This window comes from Ornithorhynchus anatinus, chromosome 9, assembly GCF_004115215.2.
Source record: "Ornithorhynchus anatinus isolate Pmale09 chromosome 9, mOrnAna1.pri.v4, whole genome shotgun sequence".
Taxonomy (NCBI): Eukaryota; Metazoa; Chordata; class Mammalia; order Monotremata; family Ornithorhynchidae; genus Ornithorhynchus; species Ornithorhynchus anatinus.
This window is the reverse complement of record NC_041736.1, coordinates 41,924,411-41,951,067: the sequence shown is the minus strand read 5'-3', so window position 1 is coordinate 41,951,067 and position 26,657 is coordinate 41,924,411. Positions and strand designations below refer to the sequence as shown.

At 47.3% G+C, this 26,657-nt stretch overlaps 1 protein-coding gene across 1 annotated transcript in view; it reads right to left on the bottom strand.

Moving 5' to 3' along the window:
* Positions 1 to 616: 616 nt before the first annotated feature.
* Positions 617 to 26,657, bottom strand: part of NUGGC (nuclear GTPase, germinal center associated) — a 36,574-nt gene continuing 10,533 nt past the window's right edge. The window contains exons 7-19 of the mRNA XM_001508969.5: positions 25,955 to 26,164; positions 24,893 to 25,068; positions 24,510 to 24,528; positions 18,064 to 18,153; positions 16,929 to 17,034; positions 15,638 to 15,771; positions 12,443 to 12,607; positions 11,658 to 11,815; positions 8,451 to 8,589; positions 7,948 to 8,056; positions 7,130 to 7,266; positions 2,601 to 2,691; positions 617 to 1,288 (exon numbers count right to left, since the gene is read on the bottom strand). Coding sequence (XP_001509019.2) covers positions 1,149 to 1,288; positions 2,601 to 2,691; positions 7,130 to 7,266; positions 7,948 to 8,056; positions 8,451 to 8,589; positions 11,658 to 11,815; positions 12,443 to 12,607; positions 15,638 to 15,771; positions 16,929 to 17,034; positions 18,064 to 18,153; positions 24,510 to 24,528; positions 24,893 to 25,068; positions 25,955 to 26,164 — 1,674 coding nt within the window. The 3' untranslated portion in view covers positions 617 to 1,148. The remainder of the gene's footprint in view (positions 1,289 to 2,600; positions 2,692 to 7,129; positions 7,267 to 7,947; positions 8,057 to 8,450; positions 8,590 to 11,657; positions 11,816 to 12,442; positions 12,608 to 15,637; positions 15,772 to 16,928; positions 17,035 to 18,063; positions 18,154 to 24,509; positions 24,529 to 24,892; positions 25,069 to 25,954; positions 26,165 to 26,657) is intronic.

Genomic DNA, 26,657 nt, shown 5'->3' with positions numbered 1-26,657 from the left:
GACACTCCCAATCTGGGAATGTTGGGGACTTCCTTCTCTCTCACCACAGAGCCTTCTAATATTCCCACTGTCCGTCTATGTTCACAGCAATGCTATAGAGAGGACAGGCCATGCACAAAACTCGCCCAATCTTCTCTACCAATTCTCTTAGCCTGGGCCCTGGGGAAAAAGAAATTTTCCAGGTTAAAGAACTAAGATTGGGACTCTCTCAGCCCTCCTCATCCATGCACAGAGGGCTGAAAAATGATGAGGGACGGGGGAGGAAGAGGAGAAGCAGGGCAGATCACTAGGGCCAGGCTAAGAAGAAGTATCATGGAACAGCATAGTTTATTCACAAACCAGGAGTGGAAGGAAAGGACCAAGGAAAGGTGGCAGAGTCACCTACCAAGTCAACCTATCAAGGTGGTAGGTTGCTGGAGTCACAGGCCCTGAAGTGGAATTAGTTTAGTAGTCTGAGAATTGAGGCACACAGTTTCTTAGCCTATAGGAAAAAACCTTGGTGTCTTCGTCCCTATAAAACGCGAGATTTTCCTTTAGGAAGAGGAAAGACTGTAAGACTGTAAGAAATAGAGAGGCTCAGGAGGAGGAGTGCTGGTTTGGTCCTCATCAACCTCTGGCACCTGCTATCACCCCCCTTCTTGATGTCCCAAGCCCCCGGCAGTTGGGGCTGAGAGGGGGACATGCACAAGGTGGAGGAGGGTAGTCGGGGCTTGGGGAGCCGACTGCCACTTGCTAGTACACCCTTCTAACCATGTATCAGCCGGGCTAACAGCCCTCTGAGGAGTGAGCTAACAAGAGGCGTGTTGGGATGAACAATCAATCAATCATATTTATTGAGCGCTTACTGTGTGCAGTCCAGTGTCCTGCAGGACACTGTACTCAGCGCTTGGGAGAGTACACCATAACTATATAACAGACACATTCCCTGCCCACAACAAGCTTACAGTTTGGAGTTGGGGGAACATCCAGCAGATCCAAACTTCTAGGTCTCACTCCATCCGAATGTCACTTGAAGAGTCTTTTTTGGAATTCAAACAAACGATTGCATCCATGATCCAAATGCCCCAACTGGGTGCCTTTCTAGAGGCAAGGGAGCCCAGAGGTGGTTCTTCTGCTGGGATTTTCCTGCTGGGGTTTCCTGGGGCATGTTAGGATTTTGCGGGGCCAACTTTGCTAGGTGACATTCTGATGAGAAAATCCTGCAACCCCTTCCTCAGCACTGCATTCTCCGCAATCTCTCTCAGGCTCTTGTATAACTTTTCCATTTCTTTGTATTCGGTCTTGACATCTGCAGACGGACAGAGAATATGCATTTGAGGTTAACAGCTTTTTTGGAAAGGGTGGATGCAAAGGAGTGTGTTAGCGGGGAGAATCACCATTCCTAAATCTCTGCCAAGTGGGAGGGGAATCTTGGCCTACTAGGAATTACCTAGTGGCCGCTGTACTTGCTACATGTCTGAGGCAGGACCACTGTGGGTGAAACCCTAAGCCTGGGCAATCGGCTCCCATAGGTCACAGGACTTTGGGGTCTGGACCAGGACTGAAGATTCCATGGGGATCTCTCTCTCTCCTCCCAACAAGAGGCTGGAGGGTCACTCTGTGGCGGGCCAGCTCCCATAACTTGACTTATGGGAAGAATTGAAGATTTGTCAGAGTAGACAAGTTTCTAATGGGTATGGGTTGCTCAGGGTTTATGGTGAAGCTTTTACAAACTAAAGACATAGGTTGGCCAAGTTTAAGAAGTCCTCAATGTAATATGATGACAAGAAGCAGTGTGACCTGGTGGGAAGAGCATGAGCCTGAGAATCAGAGGACCTGGGTTCTAATCCCAGCTCTACCAGTAGCCTGTTGTGTGACCCTGGGCAAGTCATTTAACTCTCTGTGCCCCATTTTCCTCATCTTTAAAATGAGGATTCAATACTTACTATGTGAACCTTGGCGGGGGCAGGGATGGTGTCTGAACTGAATTTTTTTATGGTACTTTCTAATTGCTTACTATGTGCCAGGCACTGTTCTAAGCACTGGGGTAGAGTGCTTAGATATGAGGCAATCAGGTTGGACACAGTCCATGTCCCACACAGTGCTCACAGTCTTAATTCCCATTTACAGAGGAGGTAATTGAGGCAGATTAAGTTGAGTAACTTGCCCAAGGTCACATAGCAGACAAGTGGCAGAACCTTATATCTACTCCTGTGCTTAGTACAGTGCTTGGCACATAGTAAGTGCTGAACAAATATAATTATTATTCTTTTCTACTGAAGCCTTTCCTGTAGACAGAGTTTTTAGAGGCAGGTTTGACCGACAAACAAGATACTACCACGGTGGAGGGGAAAGGAAGCAAATTTTGTCCTTGAACATTCATAAAGGTGAGGTGTCGTGGGGTGGGTGTAATGCAGGGTCATAATAGTAGAGAAGACTGTGCTATTGGATGAAAAAATTTTAGATTCTACAGTAGGATGGATAGAAACAGAATTCATGTGTTAAATGTAGTTGGATGGGGCAACAGTCATAGAACATCAGAGATCCAGGTCACCTGTGTGCTGTAACCCCGCTCCCCTCCCTCTGAGTACAACCTGTGCCCACAGATTTCTTGCCTTTACCTGGAAGTTCGATGTAGAGCCCTTCTGTCTTGGATGAGGCGAGGGCTAGCATGGTGGAGATCCGCATCTTCATCTTCTCCATGATTCCGCTCTAGAGCGCAGGGAGCATTCTGTTAGATCTCTTAACAGGCCAGGGTGCTGGGGCTCTCGGGTTGCTCTCTGGGCAAGTGAAAGGTGTGTGGGCCCATCCTGGAATGGGCTTCTTTCCACCCAACTCCACCAACCCTCCCCAAGGCTGCCCCTAGGCTTCCAATCACAAGGGAGGAGGAGTAGGGAGTTGGTGGATGAGTCAGGAAGCTAACAAGTCCATGGCCTATCAGCTGACCTCCCTGTCTGCCAGCAAGGCAGATTTGCTGTCTTGACCCACGAGCAAAGCAGAGTTTGAGGTTCTTGGAATGGCCATGGTGTTTGGGCCTCTGAGCTGGTTTTAGGGGGCCCAAATCCAAACCCAGTGTAGACTGGGATGGTTCCCAGTTCAGGGAATCCCAAAGGGATTGGGCTGTTCTAAGTCCCTCTAAGATTCCCAGCGAGACCTAGGCTGTGAAATCCATTAGAGCCCCAGAACAACTTCAGATCTCACCCCCACTCCCCACCCTCCAGAGGTCCCAGGTTACTCCCTTAGTTTCAGGTGGGTCCTGAAATGGACCCTCGAGGCTGCTGTGGGGTGGGAGAAGAAGAAGGGAGGTCTGTAAACCATCCCTAGATGGTTGGGGTGCCCCAGGGCTGCCCCAAAGTATCATTGCCCAGCTGGTCAGCTCTACTGCCATTAAGAACCAAAGTAATCAGGCTCCTGGACAGTCATTTTGGATAAAGGCTTCCTTTTCTTTTTAATATCTTAAAGGTACCTCCTATTTCTGGAATTTTTAAAAGGAAGAGGGACAAAGAGTAGACTGCAGGGGAAATTTGACATATAAAACTTTTGATTAGAAAAGGAGACCATTCAGTCCAGCGAGCGGGCATCCAGTGATAGCTGCAGGATTCCAAGTGATGTGGAAAGACCTCGTTAGCCCTCCTTATTGGGGTGGAGTCTCAGGAGCTAACCGGGAGGGGTCTGCCACAAGAGAAGGGCATCTCTGCCTTGAGAGTAGTGGAAAAAGCTAGAATGGCACAGGAGTATAAGCAGTGTGGCTTAGTGGAAAGAGCCCAAGCTTGGGAATCAGAAGCATCTGGGTTCTAATTCTGGCTCCACCACTTGTCTGCTATGTGACTGTGGGCAAGTCACTTCATTTCTCTGTGCCTGTTACTTCACCTGGTAAAATGAGGATTAAGACTTTGAGCCTCATTTGGGACAGGGACTGTATTCAACCTGATTAGCTTGCATCTACCCCAGTGCTTAGTATAGTGTCTGGCACTTAGTAAGTGCTTAACAAATACCATAAAAAAGTAAGCAATGCTGGTACAACAATAAATGCCATGATGAATTATTTGGAACCAAGTGCTTTTTTTGTCCTGCTTTTTTTATCTTTGGGGTTGAGCCTCCCTCTTCAGCTGCGAGGTGCCCCAGACTCACCCTGACCCTGACTTGGGAGGGGAGCGCTTTAGCCCTGAGGCAAGTGGAGAGTCAGGGGTTTCTCCTCTCTCCCACCACCACCCTCAAAAAAAAATCCTAGGATCATGAGATATCTGCATTCTTCTGGAAAATGGCACTTGACATCCTGTTACGCTGCATGCTTGGCATGATGCGTGTGACATCCCATGCGTGATCTTGCCCACTCTCAGTGATGCCCATCAGAGGCCCCCCAGGGCTTGAACATTCTGGGAAAACTAAAAACCTCCCTTCGGCATTGACTGAGCCATGGAGCAGGTGGACAAGAACCGGGAAAGGAAAAACCTGTCTTTCATTACACCCCTTCCCCCTACCCCATTATAATGCTCCATCAGGTAAGGCCACCACAACTCAGCCAGGGACCCCTCAAGGCCCACCCAGGCTCACAGGGAAGGATATTCAGCACAGTGGTGGGGAAGGAGGAGAGGCATTGAAACCAAGGCTTTTTTTTTTTTTGAAGTTATTTCTGGTAAGGTTTCAGGCATCAACAGATGGTCTACAGACCTCCTTTCTTCATCTCCCTCTTCTTCCTATTCCCCCAATCTGATTCAGTAAGCAGTTTCCCTCTGCAGACCTGGGAGGGGGATAAGGGAAGCAAGAGAGGTGGGTGGGGTGTGGGAGAGGAGTTTTAGTAAGCCCCTTCGAATTTCACCAGTAAGGATCTAATAATTAATGCTCTGTAATAGTATCAGGGAGAAAAGGCATATTGAAGTCACAACAAAACCCACAGTCTGCCGGAAGTGAGTTGTTTCTCTTCTCTTAAAATGCATAAAGCAAGCCAAAGCCTTGGATTTTTGTGCAGCCTTTATGATTTACCCTAAACCAGCTTTCCCCGTTCCCCAGCTATGGATTTCTTCCTGAGTTTAGCTTTGGACTGGACCAATGCTGGTTTTCCAGGTTCCTCAGCTGAGCCCGCATTGTGTTCAATACAGGAATGGGTCCGGAGCTGCCCTTCGCTATATAGTGGGATTGTCTTAATAAATGATGATGGGGCTTACCTGTGTTACCAAACTGAAGTTGAACTCTGCTAGTCAAATCAGGGAAGTAGCTTGACCTAGTGAATAGAACATGGGTCTGGGAGTCAGGAGGACCTGGGTTCTATTCCCAGCTCCGCCACTTGTCTGCTGTGTGACCTTGGGCAAGTCATTTCACTTCTGTGTGCCTCGTTACCTCCTCTGAAAATTGGGGATTAAGACCGTGAGCTCACGGTCCCATGTGGAACAGACACTGTGTCCAACCTGATAAGCCTGTATCTACCCCGGCGCTTAATACAGTGCCTGACACATAGAAAGGGCTTAACAAATGCCATTTTAAAAAAACCAGTGTCAACTGACTCCTTCCAGCACAGTCTCTGTTTGCCAGTACACCTGCCCCTGTGGGATTCCAGTTCCAGATCTGGTGTGGGAGAGCCAGCTCACTTTAATTTTTGCATTTCTGTGGATATTTGTCAATAGAGAGAGAGGAAAGCCAGGGCTGTTTGTTCAGCTGGGAGGAGAATCTCTTAGGTCTCTAAAGGCTTTGGTTTGGGGATTTAAAGTGGGAGGTATGTAGACATTTGGGTGTTTTTTTTCCTGTCTCCAAAGACAAACCTAATTTGGGAATGGAAAACCTTAATGGAATATTGCTTAAGAAATATACTATCCTTGAGGATCTCTTAAATGTAGCCTTTGGGCTACTTATATTTTTTGTGGAGGGAAAGGCTGCTACTTTGTCTTGGACCTCAGAGTACCCTCTCCCACTGCAGACCACTTTCCTTTTGGAGACTGAAATTCCTGAATGCTAAATTGTGGCGAGGTGAGGAAGTCTTTATAAAAAGGTTACAGAGTTGGGGCAGCAGTAGGAGCTGCTGCAGGGGTTCCAGCTGTGCTTTCTGCTTGCCAAGGGCTTCTGCCCCTGGGACCAATGGACCAGCAGTTAAGCCCTTCCCACCGCCTTTAACACTGAACAGCCACTTGGGTAGAAGCCAATCACTGGCAACCATCAAAAGGGGAAACGAGAGTTTTCCAGCACCAAATGCAGACCCACAGAGGGTGGTCGCTGTTGGTTTGTGGATCTCAGACATGGTTTCACTGACCCAAGAATAAAAATGTGCATTACACAGGTTCTGTAGCCTGAGGACTGCACGTCCTACAGGTGACATACAGACACTACGTGAAACCTGTGTAAGTTTTGCCAAATGCTGAGTGGATCCCAAGAGGAGGCTACTGACCCTCGACTCCCTTTGTTTCAAAATTGCTGTGATCCCTTCCCCGACCCTTGTAAAGAGGGGCTCCACTTCTGAGCAGTGAGACAGTCGGGAGGGGCTGAGTCAGAGACAGACTGGAAGTTTAAATTGAAAATCCCAGGTAAAAAGGCATCTGGGACCACATTGATAGCAGGCAGGGGATAGAGCAGCTGAAAGCTGGACAGCCCAGTATAAAATTAGGTCAGTGGACTCTCTTGACCTCCACTTCTCCAAATCCCCACCATGTATTATCAATTTTAGTGTTCTGGTATTCCAGGCCCTAGGAGTTTCCCAGTGCACAATGGAAGTGGCTCATTCTTGTCACCACTACAGCCTTTACCATCTCTTCCCTTCCTCTTCCTTACCCTCAGTTCCTTTTCTGTGAAACTGTTAAAGTGGGATTTGTGTGTGTGTGACAACCAAGCTCTCGGTCTATTGGCGGGGGTGGACAAGATGGTGGGGGCCAGAAACCTGCAGTTTATCAACAGGTCAGTTGTTGCAGTGGTCAGTGTTAATAATTTGTCCTGGAAGCTGGTCAAACTTTTTCGCACCTATAAAAGCTAAAGGACTTGGGCTGAAAGAACTTGGGGCTGAATGTCTAAGAGGATCAGAAGAGGCAAGAAAGGCTTTTCAGGCTTCACCCTCCTGCTCAGGGAAAACCGACTTTTTCTGCAAAACTGGAAGGGCAAGATGGCACAGAAAACACTGCTGTTTGGGCTTTTGTCCTGGTTGGGAAGTCAAGAGAAGGCTGTGACATACCTTCAGTTCTTGGAATTGCTCCTGCATCCTGCTTTGGGCCCTTTCAAACATGCCTTCAGCCACCTGTCTCTCCACACCTCTCTTGATGATGTCTTTCATTCGCTCACATGCTTTCTTGCCTGTTACCTGTGCTGCCTCTGGTGAAAAGGATAGACACAATCAAGGATGTCCCTTGGTGGATAAGGGGTAGACTCTCCTCTGATGATGAAGGAAAAAATGTAGCTTTTGTACCCAGGCCACCCCTGTTGCCCTTGGGTTCTCTTGCCCCACCATCTGGTACCTCTTCTGCCACCTTCAGTGAGAGAAGGCTATTGACTCCTCTAACTCCAACTGTTTTCCCCGCCTCCAAACCAAGATCACCTCCCATCTTGGGTGGGTTGGGGCTTGTAACAGAAAACAGATCCGAGAATTTACGCTGCGCTAACTGGGTGTTCACAGAGGTAGCTAATTCATAGATTCTCTGAAAATGGCCTACAGAGTCTGGGAGGCTGGCCTCAACTTCTCATCTCCCCAGCTTCCACAGCTTCACACCTGCTAAAACATTTGACTACTCGACCCCCTAGAACATTTGTATACCTATTTTATATTCACTACTATTGCCTCTTCTTTCTAGTTTACTACCTTCCCTGCTAGATTTTAACCTCCTTGTGGACAAGAATCATGGGTCAACCCCTCTCTTCTACTTGAAAATCAGGAGCACAAACACTGGCAGTTCAAAGCAGAACAGTTTATGCCTCTGGAGTACAGGGTAGAGAAGATAAGGGGAAATCAGAGAGCTAAGGAGCAGATAAAGCAAAGAGCGAGCCCACAGACCTCACCTTCATAGCAGTACTTGAGCTCGTTCTGAATGGAGATGTAGACAGACTCATAGATACACCTCTTCTTTCTCAGGACATGTCCTTCCAGGGCTCCCAGCATCACATTGACCTAGGAGAATTCACCAAAGCAAGAAATGGAGGCCCAGAGAAGTTAAGAGACTTGCCCAAGATCACACAGTAGACAAGGGGCAGAGCCAGGATTAGAACCCGGTTTGTCTGACTGCCAGGCCCATGATCTTTCAACTAGGCCATGCTCTCATTTACCACCAGTTACTTTCAGGTAGGAAAAAGGATCTTGAAATCAAGTTTGAGTTCCTTAGACATCCTCTATTTCACATGTAGTTCTGGAATTGTCTTCTTCCTCTACCCAACACAGTACTTCTTGTTTTATACCAACTTCTCTGAAGCCTTGCCTGACTCTGGGCAGCACAGAGAATTAGGGAAAAAGATAATGAGATCAACACCCATCTTCTGCCCATGAGCTAGGATTCTGGACTCCTCACCTCTTGGGACAGCAACCTTTGTTTGTAGCTGTCAGACTTCCAGTCACTTCTTAGTCCAGCATTTCTGATCCTCTCATGGAGGGAGAGCTTGAAAGCATCTAGGTGAGGGAGCAGTCCAGCATGGTTATCTTTTCCAGTCCTACAGGAGAATATCAAGTCAAATATGGGAGAAAGAGTGGAGTACCCACATGGCAAGAGCAGTATCCTTAGCAACAGTCTACACTGTGCCGCTTGGTTCTTCCTGTGGATTTATTCCAAGTCTACCACCGGAGACACTGCAACTCCACTTTGACACTTCACAAAAGCAATGTCGTCTAGCGGAAAGAGCACGGGCCTGAGAGTCAAACACCTGGGTTCTTATCCTGACTGCCACGTGCCTGCTGTGTGATCTTGGGCAAAATCATTTAACTTCTCTGTGTCTCAGTTCTCTCAACTGTAAAATGGGGGATTTATTCATTCAATTGCATTTATTAAGGGCTTAGAGCATGCGGAGCACTGTACTCAGCGTTTGGGAAAGTGCGATACAATAATAAGCAGCGACATTCCCTGCCCACAATTCTCCCTCCTGTTTAGACTGTGAGCCTCATATGGGTCCTGGTTATCTTGTATCTACCCCTGCACTCAGTACAGTGCTTGGCACATAGTAAGCATTTAACAAATACCACAATTATTATTACAAATTAATCTGTCATGCACCTCAGCTGGACCGGCATTTTAAGAGGATGACAGGGCTTCCAAATACTTGAACATCTAGTCATTAGTCACAATTCATTCAAAATTGGAGATTTCTTCTGTACAAAAGTCATTCTAAGTCTTCTCTGGGCAAGAGTAATCCTAAATTTGGCCCCTCAGTTATGTGTAAAACATTAGTCTTCCCATTCATCCTCATACAAGCAGTATACTGCCTGGGAGTTGCCTTTACCTTTAGGCCCTGCTAACTTCTAAGTCTGTTAGACTTCTGCTAACAGAAGTCCCCAGTATAGTGTATTGGAAAGGGAAATTGACTAAAAGTATATTAGACCGGGTTTTAGTTGATGGCTGGCAGCTTAGAATAGTAAGGGGAAACTGAAATGGGGAGATTTTCCTACTAGTCCACAGCTACCAAATGACCCCAAGTGTCTGCAGCCTCAAAAATGTAATAGTTTGAAACTGTGATTCCAATCTGCACTGCAGACAAAACAAAGCTCCTCAGCTCTAAGACTTTATTTGGGCTATCTTTTGGGTCAGAGAGCCACCTGGACTCTGGACTCTGTAGCCCATACATTCTCCAGATACCCCTGGGTCAGCCAAGGTCTATGCTCCAACTTTGAGGGTCACTCCAGAAGACATCACAGTCCCTGCAGTCGTGTTACTGGGATCTGCAGCTCTTGTCAAGGTTTTGGGACCCTAGGGGGTAATGACCACCCCCGCAGATTTGACGTCCTTGGCTTCCTGCAGCCGAGTTACTAGATTTACCAGCACAATTTAGAGAGCCTGAATCCCCAATACAGATTCCCAGGGACTATACACCCCTCAAAGTTACTGTTCTTTTAAAATACTTTCTCTTTCTCCTGCTCATGGTTGTTCACTTCAATAGCCGACATCCAACCTCCTCATTGCTGCATTGCACAAATCATCACTTGAATGCAGATAGAGTGGATCTATTCCAGAATCTCACTGTGGTGCTAAGTGCTTAGTACAGTGCTGTGCACACAATACGCGCTCAATAAATAAGACTGACTGAATGACTGAATGAATGGTGATCCCATCAGGCCATGGCACATTAAGTTATATGGCCTGTAGGTGATGCTGAAGGAACTGCACCAGAGAGCTTCAGTTTAGTCTGGAGCTAAAGGCAAAGTTGTCACAGTCCGTCAGTCTTCCAGAGGATATGCCGGCTCTCTTGAATCAATTTACTTTGCCCCAGGAATTGTTGGACGATATGATCCTCTGAAGAAATTAGTGGCAGCTTTCAGCTCTGCACTGCCAGTGGAAAAATCTTTGCCTGGTGCCGACTGGCACGGGATCTCTGTGGCCAGACCTGCTTTAGTCACTGCCAGAGATCAAGTTTACTGATGGTATGGAGTGTCCTTGGAGGTGCTGGATATAATCCAGAGGTCTTTATGGTAGTTCCTGTACTTCAGAGGGCATATGGCTCTAGTTAATGGTTGTGTAACCTGCTGGGACCTTGGAAGTGGCTTCAAAGCTCTCCATCACCTTGCCCCTTCTTACCTCACCTCCCTTTTCTCATTCTACATCCCAACTCATACACTCCGCTCCTCTGGTGCTAACCTTCTCACTGTGCCTCATTCTCGTCTGTCCTGCGTCGATCCCTGGCCCATGTCCTACCTCTGGCCTGGAACGCCCTCCCTCCTCAAATCTGCCAAACAATAATAATAATGTTGGTATTTGTTAAGTGCTTACTATGTGCAGAGCACTGTTTTAAGCGCTGGGGGAGATACAGGGTAATCAGGTTGTCCACGTGAGGCTCACAGTTAATCCCCATTTTACAGATGAGGTAACTAAGGCACAGAGAAGTTAAGTGACTTGCCTACAGTCACACAGCTGACAAGTGGCAGAGCCGGAAGTCGAACCCATGACCTCTGACTCCGAAGCCCAGGCTCTTTCCACTGAGCCATGCTGTTTCGCCCTTCAAAGCCCTACTGAAGGCTCGCTTCCTCCAAGAGGCCTTCCCAGACTAAGCCTCCCTTTTCCTTGGCTCCCTCGCAGCATCGCCCCAACTCGCTCCCTTTGCTCTACCCCCTCTCCCTGCCCCACAGCACTTGTGTATATATGTACATATCTATAACTCTATATGGTTTTGATGTCTGTCTCCCCCTTCTAGATTGTAAGCCTGTTATGGGCAGAGATTGCCTGAACTGTATCTTCCAAGCGCTTAGTATAGTACTCTGCACACAGTAAGCACTCAAATATGATTGAATGAATGAATTAATTAATTCATTAATGAAAGTGAACTTCCCCTTCCCTTAGGGTAAGTTTGGTTGAAAGGGTAAAATATCTCTAAATGTTGGTGTCTCTTAGTCCTTTGTGTCTCTGTTGCTCCCTCCCCACCAGCTCCCAGCCCTGGATCACCACCACAGTGCACTTCCTCTGCACCTGTGTTTGTGGTCTCTGAGAATCACTCCCCACCATCCCCACCCCCGACACTATGTAAAGCCCTGACCAATACTTCAAAATAAGGGAAAATTTAAGCTGTGGGTTTCTTACCTGAAGATACTTCCAAAAATGGGGTCAATTTTGTCATAAATAGGCTGAGTGATGTCTTCATTCAGATCTATCCTTGCCAGGGTCCTGGAGGCAAAGATGCCATTTTTCAAGCAGACAGCTTTTAGAGTCTGGTGAAAACCCTGATTTCCTTTACTTCTCTACATAATTGGAAACAAAATTGGAAGAGGGGACAATGACTCAAACAAATTAGCTATAAATGCTCATTTTTCTCCTGATAAAAGCAAATCAAAAGTAGTTTTATAGTAATTTCCAAGGCATCCTCCTGGGGAATTCCTTTCTGTACCAAAAAGAAGAACCTCTGACATTGACTTTCAAGTTTCTTGGAGGAAATCACTGAGCGTAAGATTCCTCACTAATTCACCAATTAAAAATTGGTCCCAGAGACTGGATCTGGGGAGTGGTTGAGGGGAGCATCCGAATAGTTGTTTGGAATTATCTGGAGCATGGTGACTCTTAGAAAAATATCATCCCTCTATGTATCTTTCCCAGCCCAGAAAGTTTGCTCTCGAGCCCTTAGTGTTTCACCAGCCTGCCATCCTTCCAGGCGATGCTGCAGTAGTAAAGTTCATGCAGTCAGAATGCTTAGCCCCTCTCCAGAGAGCTCATTTCTCACACTAGGTGAGTGACTATTTGCAAGGCTGTATTGGTATATTTTCGGAGAGTGTAAGACTTTCTCAGGGCTTTGCCGTCCCTCTCACCGAGTCCCTGACTATCCCAAATACATCATTCTTTTCACTGTGTGGGGAAGCAAGTGAGTTGCTCACCGTGAGACGCCCGCTGAGAATTCTCCGGTAGGACAACTTCGCACTTCTCACCCCCTCCTGAAGGGGCTGCTCCATTTGGGCGAAGCATTGGTCCACATCTTTCTCCAGCACTGTTACTCTCTCTTCCACAAACCTCTTCAGGCCACTTGGGTGGAAGTAGTCTTCCTGGATGGCACAGAGTACAGGGAAAATTGTGACACAGCTCTAGGGAATAAATCACAGAACCCTTCCCCAAAACCAGCCCTCACTCTCCTTGTTCCCCACCAAAGTCCACCCCATCCCAAAGGGTGATGAAACAGACAAAAATGAGGAGTGTCTGCTGGAGATATGCTCCCAGTGGGGGGATTTCTGGCTGAAGGAGCACCCAGCTGTCTCTTGGTGTGACAGACTGAGCACGAATCCAGAGAACAGCTGGGAAGCCTCGGTGGCAAAGACCACAGCAGCACCAGTGTGGCTAACTGGGTGACAGCCTGCTGGTCAGTGGTGCTAGGGCCCAACCTTGGCACTCTGCTGTGGCCCCTTTGGCTGTAAATGGACACTGCAGGTAAAATTCTTACATGCACTTCATCAATTGTATTTAGTGAGTGCTTACTGTGTATAGAACACTGTACTAAGCACTTCTCTATGTTGCCCCCTTGCCTGCCTGCTTGTTCATTTTACCCACTGCCACCAGCAGACACATAATTGACAGTGAAGAGAGAGTATCAGTGGCACAGAACCTTTGAACCCTTTGTCTAAGCTGACCACTCTGTGTAATCAGCTTAATCATTATGGTAGTGAATGGTTTCTCTGAGATAGATTCAAGAGAATTGGACGAGCTCTAGTCCCTGTCCTTCACAGGGCTCTCAATCTAACAGAGTAGGGATCTTATCCCCATTTTCAAGAGGAGGAAACTGAGGCCCAGAAAGATTCTGTGGCCAGGGTCACACATCATGCCAGTGGCAGAGTTGGGACTAGACCCAGATATCCTGATTCCCAGACCCATGATTTTTCCACTAGGCCAAACAAGTTTTTAAAAAATAAAAAATAAAAATCTAAGAAAACTTTTTGTAACCTTCCTGCCCTTACTCCACTTATCACTCACCTCCTTCAGGAATATTTCTCTTCCATCTCATCAGTGATGCACTCCACCTCCTCAACCTTTCTTTCTATTAGTATAATTAGTGTATGTGTGTGTATTTATGTGTATGTATATACACATAGCCATTTTTATACTGCTTATTTGTACGTGTCACTTGCTCCACAAATGAATTGTAAGCTCTTTGAGGGCAGGGGACTGTTGCTGTTTTAAAGGGTCATTTGTATGTTTTACAGTACAGTGCAGCCTGTGTGCTACCCAGTAAATACTTGCCAATGATGATAAGTTAAGGCGAATGATATTTGGAGCACACTTTCACTACTGGGTTGCAAAGGGTTTTTGCAAGCCAGGAGAAGCAGCATGGACTAGTGGATAGAGCACAGGTCTGGGAGTCAGAAGGACCTGGATTCTAAACCCGGCTCCGCCACCTGTCTGCTGTGTGACTGGATGTCACTTCATTTCTCTGTGCCTCAGTTACCTCATCTGTAAAATGGGGATTTAGACTGTGAGCCCCATGTGGGACAGTGACTGTGTCCACTCTGATTTGCTTGTATTCATATAGTAAGTTCTGAACAAATTCCACAATTATTTTGTTCCTCTGTTTTGTTCCACACTGTTTTCTTTTGCCAGTTCTAGAAAAAAATCAGTCTCTACTGGCCGAGTTCTAACTTGTGGAATTTCACCAAGGGACACTTTCCCAAAAAGTTCAAGGCCCTTTTAATACCAGATCAAACCCTCCCACAGAGTTGCAGGAAGAGCCTTTCGTTTCCCAAGAGCAATCTTTCCCTTGCAAGCCTTCTTCAAATGAAGGCAAGAAGAATTTCATTAGAAAGATGATGAAGGCATTTTTACTTTTGTGAGCTGCAGAGAAGCTGTCATTTAAAGTTTTCTAGATACCGCTTATCCTTCTCCTGGCTCTGCAATCTTTGCAGCAAGTTGTCTCAATGCTGGATTCCCAGAGGTTTTTGTGGCCCCTCGGGGGTTTCGAGGGTAGTGACAGCTGTAGTTGACTGTAGCCCTGGGCTGCACTGCTGCTGTATCTCTGACCCATGGGGCTACTCCAGGACTGTTGGAACTGCCTGGGGCTTAGGGAGTTTTACTAACACTGTTTAGAAGCAGCATGACCTAATGGATAGAGCACCAAAGTGGGAGTCAGAAGGTCCTAGGTTCTAATCCCAGCTCCCCCACTTGTCTGCTGTGTTACCTTGGGCAAGTTATTTAACTTCCCTGTGCCTCAGTTCCCTCAGCTGTAAAATAGAGATTAAGACTGTGAGCTCCATGTGGGTTATAGACTGTGTCCAACAGGATTAGCTTGTATCCACCCCAGTGCTTAATACAGTGCCTGGCACATAGTAACCACTTGACAAGTACCATTTCAAAAAAAGTACTGTCATATGGGTAATTTGACGGTGGGCTGGCTGAGGCTGAGAACGTTGCCATCAGGACCTCTCTAAAATCTACCAGATTGGGAACGGGTTGATGGAAGATAAGGCTGGAAGGGCTCTGAGAGGTTCTTTTTTTATGCCATCTCTTCCCTTCACACATAACTCTATTTCAGATATCCTACACAGATTGGGCATCTATTCTAATCCTAAATTTGAATCCTAAATATTCCCATGCAGGGAGGAAGCCCAAACTCCCTCAATAGCTCCAGCTGTAATCTCAAGCCATTTGCTCTTGGCCTTTTAATAACAATAACGGTACTTGTTAAGCGCTTACTAAGTGCCAAACATTGTTCTAAACGTTGGGGTAGATGCAGGTTAATCAGGTTGGACACAGTCCCTGTCCCACAAGGGACTCACATTCTTAATCCCTATTTAAAAATGAGGCAATTGAGGCCCAGAGAAGTTAAAAGATTTACCCCATCACATAGCAGACATGAGGCAGAGCTGGGATTAGACTTCCAGGCCATTTTCTCCAGGAAGATGGAGACTCTATCCTTAGTCCATCTCCCAGCTTTTGCTTCAGCCCAAATGAGTTCATAACCATCAGCTAGGAACTCATTGTTTTGGACCCACCCTGAGTTCTCCCTCTCTGGAATGACAAGAAACTCTCAAGATGCAGTGGGATGGGGAGGAAAGGGACTTTCAGGGTCCCGGCTGGGTTGGGAGCAGTACCATGAAGTTTTCCTTGGAGTTGAAATTGTCCATGAGCAGCAGAATGCCAAAGGCTTCAGCTACATACTCAGTCACCGTCCTCCTCTTCTCTCTCAGGAACCGCTTCCTTACGTACTCCCGTAACTTGGGGATTTCTGGCATTCAGAGAAAACACAGAGTTAGAAACTGTGGGGGTCGCTGTTCGCCTTGGCAACTTCACACGTGAACAGTAGAATTCCTGGCTTTTGCAGGCTGAGTTAGGCTGAAAGCTGTCCCGGCCCCCTGTGTGGCTGGGGTCACCTTAGCCCCTTGCTCAGCTGTTAAATCATTTTGCTCCCTGGGTAGAGTAGAAGCAGCAAAATTGTTCAAATGCATTTGTGCAGCTAAGTGGGGAACCAGAAAAAGCAGGCCTGGGAGTCAAAGGGCCTGGGTTCTAATCCTGGTTCCACCACTTGTCTGCTGTGTGATTTTGGGCAAGTAACTTAACTTCTCTGAGCCTCAGCTACCTCATCTGTAAAATGGAGATTAAGGCTGTGAGTCCTTTGTTGGACAGGAACTGCGTCCAACCTGATTATCTTGTATCTACCCCAGCGCTTAGTACAGTGCCTGGCGCATAGCAAATACCATTAAAAAGAAAAAATGGACAGCTGGTCACCCAGACGTTCTACAGCCCCAAACCCCACTCATAGATAAGATCTATGAGTAAAGATCTTCTATGAGTGAAGTGCTTCTAGAGAAGCAGTGTGGCTCAGTGGAAAGAGCCCGGGCTTGGGAGTCAAAGGTCATGGGTTCAAATCCTAGATCTGCCACTTTTCAGCTGTGTGACTGTGGGCAAGTCACTTAACTTCTCTTTGCCTCAGTTACCTCATCTGTAAAACGGAGATTATTTGTGAACCTCATGTGGGACAACCTGATTACCCTGTATCTCCCCCAGTGTTTCAAACAGTGCTCTGCACATAGTTAGCACTTAACAAATACCAACATTATTATTATCTCAGTGGCAGTGACGTCACTTTGGACTTACACACTCCCATCTATAGGACTAAGCCCAACCACACAGGGGCAGACCCAGAGCCATGTTTCCTCTAAAGTGCAGACTTGTACTTTGAACTTTGAACATTGTCGACCTCTTGGGCATGAATTTAGCTAAACTCTCCTTGCTAGTTTCTGTCATCTGTGGTGCCTACACAATTCTGTGTGCCCACCGTTCACTGCGGGGGAAAAAGTTCCATTGGGAGCTCTCTAGTTCTGGAATTCACTGGACAATTTGACCAATGGGAGATTCAGAGCTTGAGGGAAAAACAGAAGTTACCTGTCTCTTCCTCACTGAGTAGTTCTTGCTGCCAATACTCTTGAGCACTGACCGTGTATACCAAATCCGGAGCGTCCAGAATCATCGAGCTGCTAGGCAGTTTCCTCTAAAACAGAACAGTCCCACAGTGAACGTAGTGACCCAATCTAGGGAATGTTACTTCTTACCAACTCCTATACTTTGGCCCTCAGTTCGGAACGCCAGAAGAGGGAGCAGCTGGCCCCTACTGACTCGGCTATATGCTCTCCCCGACTTACTTGTCTCTGGGGTCAGCAGTGATGAGCCCGATCAGCCCACGTGCTCTCTCTGTTAGTGAAAGAACATCCAGCCTGTCGAGATTTATCCCCTAATGGATCAGTCTTCCTCGGTTGGGGGATGGTGAGGGTGTAAAGGGTATGGAGTCTGAGGGGATCACCCGCTCTGTAATCCGGGCCAGGGGCAACAGGTCAGGGCTAATAGAGCCCAGGCCCCACTTCTGGATGGCACTGCTGCACGTAGGTGGTGACACTATTATCCATTGGTGGTCCTCAGGCGATGCCTGCTCCAGAAGTCCACAGAGGACACTGTGCATGCATGAAGCCAGTGCCCATGTGAGGCAACTCCATAATTGCCTGCAGAGGTATCACTGCTCCCCTCCAACCTAGAGCTGCCAGGAGGGAAAATGAGCCTGCGTGAACCCCATTAGCTTTTGGAGGGGGGCCATCCACACCTAACCTTGTACTCATTGGACTGGGACCCTGGGAGCTTGGGCCATCTGTGGGATGAACCTGTGCCAGGAAAAGAAACCAGCTGCTCTCCAGGCCCCGTTGGGGCAAATCTACAAGTTTCCACTACTCCTGGAACCCTTCTCCTGGAGCAGCATTTGGGAGATTTTGGTCTGAATTAGGCAGGGCATGAGGCAGCCAGTAGCGAAGCAGCAGGGAGGACCATAAAAATGAGTGCCACGTGCCCAGGATATAGCCTGAGCTGTTTATGGAGTGAGGGTTTCCTGAATGTCAAAGGCACTTCAGCCTGCCTTGGGAAGCCACAGATAATGTGGTGTTTTCTCCAATTTATCAAAGCACTTGAGGTTTCTTGTGAGGGACCAGCCAAAGGCTTGGTTAGGCCTTCATGTTGTCATATGATGACTTTTTACCTTCAGCTTTTCCTTCAGAATCCTACTCCTCTGTAGCTTCACCGCCCCGTTTCTCTCTAAAATTGCCTCTCGCTGAGTTCCAATAGTTTGCTAGATGCAAAAAAGGAAGACAGGGTTGGAGTGAATGCCAAGACAATTTGCTTCAACCATAAAACTGTCATTTCAGTTTGAAAATAGCACTGCTGATGGGTGGGAGTGGCTTCTAAAGAGAATCTCTTGGCCCACTGGGCCCATGGAATCAATGAAGCAGTACTGAACGCTTACTTTATGCAGAGCATTGTACTAAGAAGCTTTGGGAGAGTACAGTGTGACAGTTTGTAGACACATTCCCTGCCCACAAGAAGTTTGAAGTCTACAGAGGGAGACAAACATTAAAATAAATTATAGATATGCACATAAGTGTCAAAAAGCTTACAGTCTACAGGGGAAGACAAAAATTAAAATAAATTATAGATATGCATGTAAGTGCTGTGGGGCTGAGGGTGGAATGAATATCAAGTGATTAAAAGCTGTCGAAGTAGACTGTGAGTACCATGTGGGACAGGGACTGGGCCCAATCTGATTAACTTGTATCTACCTCAGTGCCTAAAATAGTGCTTGGCATATAGTAAGTGCTTAACAGATACCGTAAATATTAATACTTATTACAGATCTAAGTTCATATATGGCACAGAAGGGAGAGGAAGTAAGGGAAATGAGGACTTAATTGGGAAGGGCCTCTTGGAGGAGATGTGATTTTAATTAGGCTTTGAAGGTGGGGAGCGGGGCGGCCTATTATATATGATGGGGTGAGAGAGTTTTTTATGGTATTTGTTAAGCACTTTAATATGTGTCAAACACTGTTCTAAGTGCTGGGATGGGTACAGTTTAACTAGATTGCACACTGTTCCTTGTCCCACATGGGGCTTGCAGTCTAGTAGGAGGAAGAACAGGTATCCTCATTTTACAGTTGAGGAGACTGAGGCACAGAGAAATTAAGTGACTTGGCCAAGGTCACACAACAAGTAATTGACAGATCCAAATTAGAACCCAGGTCCTTCTGAATCCCAAGCTCTTGCTTTCTCCACTAGGCCACACTGCTTCTCACTAGGCTAAACTGCTGTCCTGGTTCCGGTTCAGATGAGATCAAGATACAGTGAGTAGGTTGGGGTTCGTGTCAGAAGAGTGAAGTGTGTGGGCTGGGTTGTAGCTGGGCCTCGGGTCTTTTGGGGTGAAGCTTGTAACTCTATGTAGGGTGGGGTGGGCAAAGAAAGTCTGTGTAGCACCTGTCTCTGTGGGCTGTCTATCATTAGAGAGTCAAGTTTTGCTTAGTGCTCTGAGAGCAACCCCAAATCTGATCCAAGGGCTCTTCTTTCTGAGCGATGACTGTTATCACCACACTGCATCTCAATGCTCCATTACGTGTCAGTTATTTCCTTCGTTTCCTACCTTGTTTCAAGGGTGCAGCTCAGCAGTCCGGGTCTGCCGGTGAGCCCTGTCGGTTTGGATGAATCGGGCAATGTTTTAGGGACATATGTTTTTCCAGTCCTCTTCCTCATTCAGGTGTGAGCACCCTGGGATCTGCTGAATGCCACACCTGCATCTCTCTAGCCACCAGGCAACCAATTGGTCTGGGTTATTTACTTGCATAAGCCACCTGTTTATGTTAGGGGATACCCCACATCAGTGGGGCATATGTAGGAGTCATTTTTACCCCTGTTGGGGCAATGAATTGTGCTAAAATCAATCAATGGGGTATATATATATATATATATATATATATATATATATATATATACCATTTATATATCGAGCACTTACTCTGTACTGAGCACTGCTCTAAGCTCTGGACAAGATTTTTGTTTGTGCATTCGCCATCTCTCATGCTGATAAAATCTTCCATTGGTAGCCTTATCTTCAGATTTCAAAAGCTGTAACTATCAAGCTATTGAGGCTGATCTAGACCCAGGTCTAGGCAGCAAGCAGTATAAGCCATCAATCACTTTATGTTCAAGATTTCTCTGGCCTCTATATCTTAAAGGCTATAGGTCTTTTCTTTCCCTCTCCTTCACTCCTGACAATTGTTGCTTCCATATTGATCCTGTTCTGGTCTCAAATACTTAATGCACCCCTAATGTCCAAACCACATTTCACTGTGGCGGGGAGGGGGGCATGGGGAGACAGAGCAGGGGTGTTTCTGCTGGGGCAGCACCACCAGTGATGAAGATTTCTGACCAAAGAACTCCCTAAGGCATCTCCCATGATGGACAGCCTCAGCAGGAATCCCAGAAACAGCTGGCTAAAATGGGCAGGCAGGGAAGACCTGCTGTCGAGGTGACTACCCTGGCAACCTCCTGCTGGCACACATTCGGTACCATGCTACAGTTACTTTGGCTGTAAATGGGTTTTGTGCACAAATTTCAAATGCGTACCTCACAGTGTGCCTCACCCTTTCCCACCTACTTTTTCACTGCACTCTGTGTCCCAGCAAGCATACAATGGGCAGAGAAGCTAGTACAAGGGGCACTGCAAAAACCAGTAGCTCTGCAGCCAAAGTCTTTGTGATTGGGCCAAGGCTCATCGGCCGTTACAATGAGAGACACCATCATCAAACAGGAGATTTGTGCATTCCACTCAACAGTGACGTATAAACAGGAGTACATAACAGCATCTGTTGTTAGGGGGCGTCCCCAGAGATATCTCATGCTAATGGCCCAAACCCCTCTTGGTTTCAGGGTAAACCAATGTCTTGAACAGCAGGAATCCATGTCTCCCTCAACAAGGGCATCTAAATTAAGTTAAGAGCAGATGCCTTTGCTATCCACAGTGGTTGGGGAGGGTTTTGTTCCTTCTCCCTCTTTGGGTATGATGGTGCTCTAAAAATCACTCCGATTGTCATTACTGGGGTACCAAGCTGATCTTCCAGCTGCTCCCCACTGCCTGGGCCCGTGTCCCATCATTTGAGTTTTTGCTGCATTGTATCTGTCCTCATTTTCCACAAGTCCCTCTACCTGAGCTCATCAGGCATTTTTCTTCCGCATTTCTAAAGAATGTTTCAGTTTGAGTGAGAAGCTTTCCGGCACACTGGGAAACATTTTCCTTTTCCGGGCTTAGGAGAGTCTTTGTGTATCCACTACAAGGCTGGGTAAAATAGATCAAATAAAGCCAGAGCTTTTCCCACCATTTCTTCTTTTCATTAGTAATGGGGAATTGCTCCTACATGGAGTCAAAAAACCTAACCCAACTGGCCTTACCATTATGTCATAGCCTTGGGATCTTGGTGAACTTCTCCAGATACCCACAACTATCTAGCTTGCTTCCAGAGAGTAGGCCTGTAGATGGTGTCAAAAGCTTTGATAAGAGTTCTTTTCCTATACAGCAAAGAGCATGCCACTGTGCTCTTTGGTGGCTAAAAGCCACATTGGGATTCCAAAATCTGTTGTGCAGCGTCCAGGTCTGAAGTGCCCTGGCCTGGATTTTGCTAGCAAGGGAGAACAAGGAACTGCCTCAACAGTTGCCTTTCTTCTTGATGGTGGTGATAATGAAATCTCTAGTCTTTGAAATCTCTAGCTTGTCTGGTACTGCCTGTAGGGAGGGGAAGCGGAGGGAGCCCTGCTTGTCCTTGTTTGATGGCAGGTTTCCCTTGGCTGCAGGGACTTTATGATTTTCCACATTGCCATGCTCAGAGAACACCACCATCAACATGAAGCAAGGAATCTTCTTCCAAACCCTATTTCCCCGAAAACCAAGCAACAAGGGAGCAGAAAGGATTGCAGCATGTACCCAGTACCATTTAGGCCTGCTGCCAGACTTTCGTTTAAGTGTTCTGATTTCTTCTGAGGGCATGCGGTAATTTTCAAGGCTAGCAAAATAGCAAAACAGTCCAATATAAACACCGCTGAAACTGAACAGTGTCTTGTTCATGTTTTCACAGTCCTGGGCTTCATGGCCATGATCCTTCTCTTCCAAATAGATGCCTGAGATTAAATGTGGGAACATTTGTGGCAACTCTGGAGGCCAGGCTGCGGTTTCTGCCCTTTGCCAAAACAGCTCTCCAAGGTCTTGGTGGGTCTGGGGAGCCTTGGACTTGCAGGGAGCATATCTGATTCCTCCATCAGGCAGTTTCCTGTAGAGCTGTCTGTAGGTTTCGCACAGCTCACAGCCAGAGTAGCTTGCTGGGCTCCATTGCCCCACTTTGCTTCCTCTTATCAGGGGTCCTCTGGGGCCCTCACTGATCGCTCACTCAGTGCCTGGGAGCAGCCCGGTCATCCTCATGTGGCTGCAGCTGCCAACATCGGCAGGATGGGGGTGAGGGGGCACTGGTTTTCCTTGGAATCGATTGTTTTAAATATAAACTTCCTTCTTGGGGAGCTGCTGCTCTGGGAGGATATCCCCAAAAAGAAAGGGAAAAGATGGAAGAAATATCTCTTTAAATTTAGGAAAAAAGTCTCCCCACCTGCTTCTCTGAGTTCTCCACCCCAGAGAAGGAGAGCAGGTTTGCTCTGTCATGGTAATGATTCACCCATCAGGGGTCTCTCCTCCTTGCTTGCTGTCACTAGGATACTCGGAACTGGATAGTAACATCTTGACTCTTCCACTATCCACTGTGTGTCAAGCCAGGTCAGTGTGGGCCCAGCACGGTGGCCTGAAGGCTTCCTGAACTGGCCCTTGGGCTGGCATCAAAGCTGCCTGTGGTCCCAGCTGTCTGACCCAAGGTCCCGGGGCCTATCACAGCTCGATTACTTCTGGCCGTCCTCCCTCCACTGTGTCATGGGAGTCTGTGCTCCCCAGTCCCTGTGTGGGTGTGTGGATGCCTGAGCAAGGTGCCCCATCAGGAGGTGAAGGGAGACAGTGTCAGGGCTTGAGGTGATGGAGTACGGCTTGCAGGTCACCTCAGACTCAGGACTTCCTTAAGTGTAAGGCCCTCCGGCATTAAGATCGGCCTGCAGCCTCCTTAGTCTTCCCACTTCCTGTGGAGCTGAGCAGGGATGCAGAACAAGCCTGTCATTTTTGAACAGTTTACAAAGAACTGTAGCTTTTACTTCAGATCAATCATAGAGTGGTTGGCTCCCTCCCCATCAGCTATCATTGGGGAGGGAAGTAAACAAGAAGTGCAAAAGAAATGTTTTAAAGTTTTAGGGACACGTCAGTTCAAATATCGTGACGCAACTACTGACCGCCGGGAGAGAATGTTGGCAGATAGACTGGCCTAATGCATGGTAATTGGGGACAGAGAAACTCTTTGAGCAGTGGCTTTAAGAGGCTTTTGTCGCCAAGCAGCAGAATTGAAAACAATACCAGGGATTGCAGAAATCCACAGCAAACTGCCCAACCCATCATACATCCTCACCCTGTGGTGCAGATGACTTTTAAACCATACCCTGACCCTGAGATGGAAGTCATCATCAGTAGTATTACTCTATATCTCTGCTGTGTTCAGAAAATGGATCTGACAGGTCAGGGGAGACCATCCATCTACTTTAGCCTTCTTACATTGTTTAGTGGAGCATCTCACTTGTGTGAGTCTAATTGTACATCTGGGATATATAGCTGTCCGTAGATAAAGAAGACAGCACTGACAGTGAAGTTCACTGGGAGTGCAAGTGTGGCTGAAGAGTGAGGGTACTGAATGTGTTATTAAAGTGCTTGGGAAGATGGCCAGAAACATGAGTCCTGTCCCGGCCCAAAATGAGTTTGTGTTCCACTGGGGAGGACAGACAGAATCCAGAAATACTCTCAAGCAGTGGAATCAGAATAAATGAAATTGAGCATAAACAAACATCTATGTTTAAGATGTGGGTGGTCATGATTAGTCAGGGAAGGCTTGCTGGAGGAGTTGGCATTCTAGGAGGGCTTTGAAGGTGGGGAGGATCGAGGTCTGGCAGATTTGGGAGGGGAGGGGGCTCCGGGTCCTGGGGACAATGGAAGTGAGAGATCAGAGGTGGGCAAGATAGCCATGAAGGGGCAAAGAGGAGAGCCAGAGAGTGAGGGCCTTGAATCTAATGAGATAGACTCATGGCTTGATACAGGGAGAAATGGCCAACCACCTTTTGGAGTCCTGAGCTAGACCTTTAAGCCAGCTTTGACTTCCTCTCATGGCAGCAGAGACCAAGGCTGAGTAGTTCAATCACCCTCCTCACATTACCTCCCTGTGAAAAATTGGACTCCAGGGCCCTGCAGGAGTGGTTGGAAGGCAGCTCTGCTGCGACCAAAACCCACAATCGCTATCACAGAAGGAAGAGGCTGTCTGTGTGTGAGTCAAGTAACAAACTCTTCTTGGAATTTTCAACTCTTTGAACTAAAATCAACAGGCCACTGTGACTCCTCCCCTTGCCTGTAGAAAAGGGTGGGGGTGCTGGAATTTTATGGGGACAACATTGAAACAGACTCCAAGTGCTCCCAGCAGAGGTGTTTCTCTAGGTTGGCTATCAATTCCATTACTTTAAAAGGAAACGGTCGGTACTCACCTTTCCGTCCTTTCTTTCCCTGGAAAACAAAATAAAAAGATGACAACCCCTTTGCCTTAGTTCAGTACATAAACAATTATCTATGATATTAAAATGCAAGCAGATAAATTCCCCGAACCAAGCCCAGGAGAAGGAGATACCTGTGGGGGAGATCCCAAGTTTTAACAAAAACAATTCATTCAGCCTATGGTTCAAGGATTGAGATGAGGGTCTTTCCCGTGATGACTGAAAAATTTCAGAGAAGACTTTGAAAAGGGCTGTGTGTCAGTGTTGCGCCAGCCCCACTAGTTGGGAGGTCGGACTAGCTGGGATCGGAGGAGGGAATTGGATACTCTCTTTTGCAGAGTGTGGGTATGTGTTTCCCAGTGTGCCCAATGTGATACCTTAGGTATTCTGGCAGGTAGAGTTTGTCAGCCTTCGTGACCACCAGGGAGATGTCTGTGCAGACGCCCCGCTGGCAGGCTTTGAGGCTTTCCTTCAGGAGGACTTCATGGGCTTTTCCCCCCGAGACTCTTTCAATGTCGCTGATCACCCAGATCACGGAGCATTTATTAATGGTCTGTAAGACACCAGGTAGGCACCGCTCACTAATGCACGTAACAGAATCACATGCAGTAAGGCCCCAGCAGCCTGGCAGATCAGACCTGGATGGGGATATGCAAAACCTGACTTCTGAATAGAAATCCCTCTGCATCACTGGCTCTCTCTGGAGCCCTGGACATGTCCTTTCTGCCCACAGCAGAGCTCAAAGGGAAAGAACAATGACCCTGAAGAAGAGTGATCTGTTTGTCATTTCACAACTCAGCTTCATTTTCCATTGAGAAATTATTCTCTCTCCCAAGACGAAATGTAAATTCATCACATGGAGCTCCCATTCTAAGAGATAAACTAGAAGGTAGACAGACATTTAATCCCCATTTTACAGATGAGGTAACTGAGGCCCTAGGTTACACTGCAAGCACTTGCCAGAATCAGGATTAGAATCCAGTTCCTTGGACTTCTGAGCCCATGCTGTTTTCACTAGGCCTCGCTGCTTCTCAACACCCATTGTGCTTTTGGCCTCTCTGAAACATCCTAGAACCTTCTGCAGTAACTGTTTTACATGGCTAGAGTTTCCCAGCTATCTCATCCCCAACAAGATGCCTTCTTCATGTTTGCTGATTGCTGTCACTTCTAAACAGTAGTGACTCCTCCATCCATAGCCCTCAGCATCCCTCGGGGCAGAGACAGTAGCTTCCCTCGGGATCTCTGAAAGTTCAGTAACACCCAGCAGAGTTGGTGAGTAGAAACTGAACTCTTTAGTTCCATTTTTGGAGCCCCTAGCACACTGTGAGGGCTCGGGGTTCAGTCTTTAGGACAAGTAGTAGTCTTTCCCCAAGTTCACCAGTCAAATCGCAGAGCATTTCTGGGGCTCTTGAAAAGATGGTCCACGGGAGGGAAATTACCTTTTTCCATATGTCGTCTCTCTCGCTGTTGAAATCTCCTGTCCCCGGGATGTCCACCAGCACAACCCCTTCAGGAATCACCTCTGAGTTGGGGAGCGTCACCTCCACATACTTGATGAGGGGCTGGATTTGGGGTTCGGACGACTGTCCATCAGCATCTCCCGTCTGAATGCGGATGTAAGAGTCCAGCTGAGCAGAGAGCTCACTTGCCTGAGCAGAGGAGACAAGGCCAAGTTTCCTCCCTTCTCTCCTTCCACCTTGCCTCAGGATTCATCTCTTGATTTGCACCTTTAAAGGAAGATCGTGCTCTTCCCCAGACAGGCCTATATGGATGGCTGGAACTGCTCCTAGGAGTCAAGGTTCTGAGGCTCGGTGGTGAGGAGAGAATTGAAACTGTCACTTAGCATTTTTGCCGCTGCCATGTTGGCTCGGTTGTGTCCCCAGCCCCGAACCAATGTAGTAAATGTGGCCAAGACCCCTTTTTTCTCTCTACCTCTGCCCCAAACTGGCTGGCCCACTCCAATGGGCAACTTGCCCACTGGTTTGTTCACAGATTCTCAGGGGAGGGAGGGTGAAGGAGAGAGCTGCAGAAGCAGGGGTGGAGGTGGTGATGGTGATCTCTGTGGAGGCTGGCGTGGCCACTCCTGACCTCAGAGAGGAAGCTGGTGAATAAATAAATACTATTGATTGATTGATAGATTAG